Raw genomic sequence first — 6,791 nt, forward strand, 5'->3', positions numbered from 1 at the left:
ATATATAACAGGTCCTCTCTTCTGTAAAGCAAAGGACACTGTCATTAAAACAAAAAGGCAACCTACCGATTCGGAGATCTTCACCAACCCCGCAACTGACAAAGGTCTGATCTCCAAAATATATAGAGAACTCAAGAAACTAGAATTTAAGATGCTAATTAACCCAATTAAAAAATGGGGCACTGAACTGAACAGAGAATTCTCAACAGAAGAAGTTCAAATGGCCAAAAGACACTTAAGGGATCATATTCTTTAAAAATGACAGTGCACGGTGGCACACACTTTTAATTCCAAAACTCAGAAGGCAGAATCAGGTGTATTTCTGTGACTTCAAGGTCAGCCTGGTCTACTTAGCAACTTTCAGCCTGGCCAAAGTTGCATAGTAAGACTGTGTCCCAGAAAAAAAGTCGCTTTCCTTAGGGAACACACAAAACACCCACACATACACATGCAACCCTAAATGTTTCCGGAGAGAGAAAGGCTCAGATAGAGTACATATGAAAACAAGAACAAAATGTTTACAAGTCACTCTCTAACTTTAGGTAAGGTTTAATACATATATATATGTTCATTATATAGTATTACTTATTTTGGTATAACACTTATCTAGTATATATACATTTTTTGTTTCATCCCACAGCAACACACACACACACACACACACACACACACACACACACACAGAGTAAGATTCAAACACAAGAAATAGGGGCAAAAAAAGAAAGAAAGAAATCATACCAGCAAAGTATCTCCCAGCAGGATCCACCTTCCCATCATTGAATCGATTGTTTGTCTTATCTTTATCCACCGTGGCTAAGACAAATACTGATTGATCTTCCCAGTTCAAAGCACAAAATTTGGTTCCAATGGTGGCAACATAGCCTCCCAACTGTCGAAGTGCCACTGAGCTAACTGGGGCATCTGCAGAGGTAAAGACAATACCTAGAAGGTAGTAGGCAGTCTGGTGGTCCAGCACAGAGGTCACTGTGTCATATTTCATTTCTTAGGCAGGGGTTCAGTGATTTTTTTTCTTTTTTTTTCCTTTTTTGCTTTTTCGAGACAGGGTTTCACTGTTTAGCTCTGGCTGTCCTGGAACTTGCTTTGTAGACCAGTCTAGGCTGGCCTCAAACTCACAGAGATCTGGCTGCCTCTGCCTCCCGAGTACTGGGATTAAAGGTGTGCATCACCACCCCGTGGGTCCAGTGATTTAATGGTACTAAGATGTTGTCTGACCATGTAGCTGTAGCTGAGGGGTAGCCCCAACCTCAGTATTCTCTTGCCTCTACCTTCTGAATACTAGTATTATTGGTGTACACTGCCGTATTAGTTAATACCATGTTGAAAGAGTTTATTTTTAATATATTTAATTACAAATTGTTTCTCATTTTCCAAATATTTTTGAAAATATGCATGGTAAGAATAATGCGATTATATATGCAATGAAATACAACCCTTATATCTCTATTATATTCCTATATTTTTATTTTAATAGTTAGCTTTTCTGGTTTTAATATTCTTCCCTGTATTAAAAAGAAACCTTTTTAAGTGGAGAGAGATTACCATGTTGAGTATCACAGGAAATACACTTATCTGAGAGCTTGTTTAGAAACATTTCCCAAGCACCTCATCAAAGCTAAATGCTCTTAGCTCAAAGCCCTGCTCAGAAGTTGACTCAAGTCCTTGCGGACCCTGGGAACATACAAGACCCTATAAGGAGGGTCATACTCTTAACAAGGAATCTAACTACAGCCTGAGATGCCTCCTGATAAGTTAGCTTTCTAAACTCCTGCTAACACATAGACCCTTTGCAAGACTGGGACACTTTGCTAATTATGGGTAGGAATTTGGGGAATGCTGGGAATGAGGGACCAGGGAAGGCAGAGGCAGAAGCATTCTGCTTGGAGCTATAAACACATTGATGAGTAAGTTTGAAGCTGCTTCTAGTGGAAGCAAGAACCTGTGAGTTCCACATCAACCTTAGCTATATATCAAGCCCTTGCCTTATAAAGAAAACGGTTCAGTAGGTAAGGGCTTTTTGCTACCAAATCTGATAATCTGAGTTCAATCCCCAAAACTCATATAGTGTAAAGAAAAGAGTTCCAAAAGTTGTCCTCTGACTTTATATGGTGGAAGGAGTGAACCGACTCCTGCAAGTTCTTCTCTGACGTCAACATGGGTGCGGTGGAGCCAGTATGCCCCACACACAAAATCAATTTTTTCAAAAAGTCTGGGAATGCAGCTCGTGGTGTGTGTGTGTCCTGGTTTCAATCTTCAGCACCAGGGAAACAGGCTTTAAACTCACAGCTGGATTCATGGGAAAAGAGCAGAAACCCGAAATTCCCTTTGACTTAGGAAAATCCTGCTATCTCTTCCCAAGGATCCAATAACAAAAACAGAAACTTGTTTGCCTACTCGATAAGCACTTCCCGGCCCATTGCCTTGAGACATAGAAAGCCCGAAAACTCCTCTGAAACCACAAAGCTCTCTTGGGAATCCTGCAGGGAGTAAACAGTACTGGTTGATGCTTTTGAAGCCTACGAACCCCCCTTTTTTTTTCCACAAAGAAGTGATACATCTGTTTATATTGTTTTTTTTTTTTTAAATGGAGGTCTTGGCCTAACCAGAGCAGATAGCTTTTGCTATGCCACTAATGGAGTGTTCGCCGTGGATACTGTTATCGGAAGGCAATTACTACACTGAAAGAGACACTATAGTACCTCAGCATTAAAACAAAAACAGGGCACCGGAGGCATAGTTTGGTGGTAGAGTACTTGCTGAGCATGCGTGAAGTCGAGGGTTCCATCTCCAGCATCACAAACTAAAGCAAAGGAAGGTGGGAATGCTGTGCTCCATGCAAGAGAATGAGAAAAATATTGATGATCATCATTGGGTTCAAGTGGGATCACATGGATCGCAGGCACAGAGACCATGATAACCCAAAAGATTTCAAAGTATCTTTAGTCAGGCTTTAAGAAGAAGGACCCAAGGCAATGATGGCCCCCTTATGTCCCCCCAAGCTGGGAAAAGATGGCTAACTGTGAGGAAAGGAGCTCAGCTTTCATTCTTACCCACGGCCACTTGTTGCACATGCTTGCTGAGTGAGTCCCATCGACAAACCTTCTTTGCAGGGATGTCTACAAACAGCAGAGAGTTGGATGCCTCCTCCCATACCGGAGACTCCCCACACCTGCAGTTCTCCCGTAAAACACATTCGATCCTGATGGAAGACATGGTCGCAGGAAAAGCCTATTAAAGGGAACAGAGAATAAATTCAGCACAAGACCCAGTACGGACGGCAGGAAGTTAAGGTATGCACAGTAGCACTTCTGTATACTGTAAATGTAGCTCCTATATGCAATAGGAAGACAAAAAAACCTGTTAATTGTTTTATTATAAAATTAATTTTATTAAGGCAGCCTGGAACCAAATGTGAAATCTCCTTGAGGTATGACAGTATTGGATCAGAACAAAAAGGCGGGTGCACACCCCCCCCATCAGAGGAAGGCGTGCAGCATGGCAGCAGGTGGTGAGGAGGAAAAAGAAGAAAGGGCACGGCATGAGGCATCTTCAGTCAACTTACCAGTGAGGGGCTTTTCAGGCTGCCTTTAAAACAAAAGAAAAGAAGCACTCTGCCACCCACACCTTGGTGGTACTAACTCGGCAGGAGTGCTGGTCAGCCTTTTATGTTAGCACCCTGACCTCCAAGGGGCGGGCAGCTCCCTTACTGGTGGCCCCTCTGGGTGTCCGCAGGTCACCTTTTTATGCTCTCACCCCCCCTCATCAATGGATGCTATTGATCTCCTTGGGGGGCAGCCAGTTTTAGAAATGTGTTCATCAGTGATAATACACGGGATTAAGGTACCAGCCAGAAGCTTGCTGTGTGGCCAGGGTAGAAGAGTTTCCTAGTGCTAGGGCTTGGGGTTAATATCTAGTTCTGTCCCTACCTCCCCCCAAAAGCCCATGTCCATTTTCAAATTCAGACAGTCGCAGGTATGAAGGGCATTTTCCCTGGTTCGTTTTTTTTTTTTTGTTTTTTGTTTTTTGTTTTTTTGTTGAAGCTTGGCTCCTTGAGGCTAGTTGGTAGGGAGCCTTGAATCCCACAGGCAAAGAACAATCTAGGCTTGAATTTTAGGCCAAAGACTGTAACCAGTGAACTGGGAGAAATAAAAAAAGAAAGAAATATCAGAGAAATAGAGATCTGTCAAGAATTCTCCCTTGAAGGAGCAGGAAACTTTGCTCTGCAAGTCTGCCCCAGTAGGCCTTAGTGCTGATGGAAACTGCTTCTCCCGGGGATCCACCTGCTTTCAACTAAACAGTTCCACGCATGGGTGGCCAAGTGAATACAAGGGTCGGGGGAGAACAAGCTTTGGTTTAATGTTTCCTTCAATAAATTGCATGATTTTAGAAACACAGCTCAGACCTCTGTCTCAAAGTATTAACTACCAACACTGTAGCGTTGGCCATGTTTCATTGGCTGTTGAAAATTGGCCCAGGCTCCAAAGGGCTTTCATGCTATCAATCTTAGATAAGCCGCAAGATCAGACGCGGGACTTTTGCAATAGTATTTTTAACCCCACAGTCTGTCCTGCAAGCAACGTGGGGGGGGGCGGGGGGCACTACTGCCAAATGACCCATTTTTTGCCCGGGCTGGGGGGAAGGGAGGTTCTCAATGGCGGCTTGGATGGGGGTGGAGTACCTGTGCCAACGAGAGGGTTCTTCAGACACTGCTGCGCCTCCCGAGGTTGGGGGCAGTGACAGCAACGACAGAGCTCTGGGAAGCTGACCGCCACCGAGCCTGCCTTGCTCCTGGCACGGGGTCTCTGGCTGGTCTCTGCGCAGGGTGGGAAGACAAGGGTGAGCGAATCTAGCTTCCCGGTCGCCTGGGAATCTAGCTTTCTTGCCTTCTCCACTAATGCTGTCCTGTCCTGGATATTCGCAAGGCTAGTGTGACAGCGCAGGCAGCTCAAAGGTCACGCAGAGAACCTTGGGAAGGAGAAAAAAACTCGCCAGGCAGGCCTCACCTTTCTCGCTCCTGTTGCTCACGCTGTTCCCCACGTCTCCCACAGCAACTGGAAGCACCCAGCTGAATCCTGCCGGGGCAGGCGTGAGAAGCGGCAGGGGCACAGCAAATGTAAACTTTAGAGTTTGGATAGCTATCTAAAGTTAATCTCTTAGTTCAACAAACAGAAAGAAGTTGTTAAAATGCCTAAGGGATTGGGACAGGGATCTGGTTAAACACAAATAGGTTAAAAAGAAAAGAACAAAGCGGTTAAACAAAGCCCTTCGTCTCCCTAGCTGGGAAGACCTTGGTGGCAACAAGCCAACCCTTGCAAAATATTTTTGGAAGGGGAAGAAAAATGACTTTATTTGATATGGTTTAAAAATCACATGGAATAAATGATCCTAAACAACAGTCCCCACCAAGAGCTATACATAGCTACACTCTCCTCCAAAACACCCCTGAGTTTGTGCTGATTCTAGAAGTCAGTAGTTATAGCGCTCAACTGGTATGTCTGCAAGTTTCAAAGGTACTTTCATGTTATTTCTTTTCCCTTCCTTGTTGTAGGGTTACAGTGAAACTCAGGACCACCTACCTCCAGGTATTCTACCACTGATCCACACCTCTAGCCCTTAAGAAATTGTTGCTTGACAGTCTCATTGTATATCACCAACTCCACATCAAAACTCAGCCCCCCACCTTTCTTTTCTTTTGAAACAGTCTCAGGTAGGCTGGGCTGGCCTTCAACTGGTTATGTAGATGAGGATAGCCTTGATTCCTCTTGCCTCTGTCCCACTTTTCCCTTTTCTAAAAAATATTCATTTATTTGTGTGTGTGTGTGTTCCTTGCATGTAGATAGGTGCACTGGATACATTCATGCCTAGTGTCTGTGGAGACCAAAAAAGGGTGCTGGATCGGGTGCTGGATCGGGTGCTGGGAGTAGAACCCATGTCATCTACAAAATTTGCAAGTGCTCTTAACTGCTGAGTAATTTCTCGAGCCCCAATTTTTTTTTTTTTAAAAAGCAATGGAGGGAGGTGGCTATGGAGGTACATACATAACCCTAGCACTCCAGAGGTGGAAGCAGGAGGTCACTGAAAGTTCAAGGACAGCCAGGTTTAGGTGAAGAGTTCCAAGTCAGCCATAGATGCATAATGAGATCATTTCCAAAAATCAAAATTAAAATAGGGCCGGAGAGATGGTGTATTTGGTACAGTACTTGGTGTATGCGCATGGGGACCCAAGTTTGGATCCCAGCACCTACTGAAAAAGCCTGGCGTAGCAGGTGGCTTCATATCTGTAACTCCGGAGTAGAGAATGGAGCATCTCTGGTCAGCCAGCCTAGCTAAGTTGGTGACTTTAATCCCTAGGATCCATATGGTGGATGGGAACTTGGAAAAACCAGTTTTTGACTGCCTTCACCCAAGGATATACTTAAGACAATCACTCTCATGTGTTCTCAAACATGTGCAGAGGAGGGAGCCTCCTAAACTGTATGTTCAACTGGAGAAAAGCCTCTGGCAAGCACACTAAGCCATCCAGAGCAATGTGGGAACTTTTTTTGGAGGGAGTGAGAGGGGTTTCACTCTATATCCCAGACTGACCAAGAACTCACAATGTAGCCCAGGCTGGCCTCACACTCAATGTGATCCTCCTACCTCAGCATCTCAAATGTTGGGGTGACAACATGTGTCACCACACCCTACTTCTGCTCTACTTTCTAGGCAGTCTCCTTTTGTTCCTGTCTGGTCTTCCTGTGCCTCCTGGAATGCATATGGCTCCCTCCCTAGTC

At 44.6% G+C, this 6,791-nt stretch overlaps 1 protein-coding gene across 3 annotated transcripts in view; it reads right to left on the bottom strand.

Annotated features, from left to right (window-relative positions):
* Rgn (regucalcin) overlaps nucleotides 1-4,715 on the bottom strand; it is a 12,914-nt gene extending 8,199 nt beyond the window's left edge. The window contains exons 1-3 of one of the 3 annotated variants that reach the window (XM_050160943.1): nucleotides 4,697-4,715; nucleotides 3,069-3,246; nucleotides 739-921 (exon numbers count right to left, since the gene is read on the bottom strand). In XM_050160943.1, coding sequence (XP_050016900.1) covers nucleotides 739-921; nucleotides 3,069-3,231 — 346 coding nt within the window. In that variant the 5' untranslated portion in view covers nucleotides 3,232-3,246; nucleotides 4,697-4,715. Of the gene's footprint in view, nucleotides 1-738; nucleotides 922-3,068; nucleotides 3,247-3,580; nucleotides 3,730-4,696 lie in introns of those variants that run through there. The other 2 variants (XM_050160944.1, XM_050160942.1) reach the window with 2 other exon arrangements.
* Nucleotides 4,716-6,791: the final 2,076 nt, after the last annotated feature.

Source organism: Alexandromys fortis, unplaced genomic scaffold (genome assembly GCF_014885135.2).
Source record: "Alexandromys fortis isolate MF-2015 unplaced genomic scaffold, M_Fortis_MF-2015_v1.1 scaffold_83, whole genome shotgun sequence".
Classification (NCBI taxonomy): domain Eukaryota; kingdom Metazoa; phylum Chordata; class Mammalia; order Rodentia; family Cricetidae; genus Alexandromys; species Alexandromys fortis.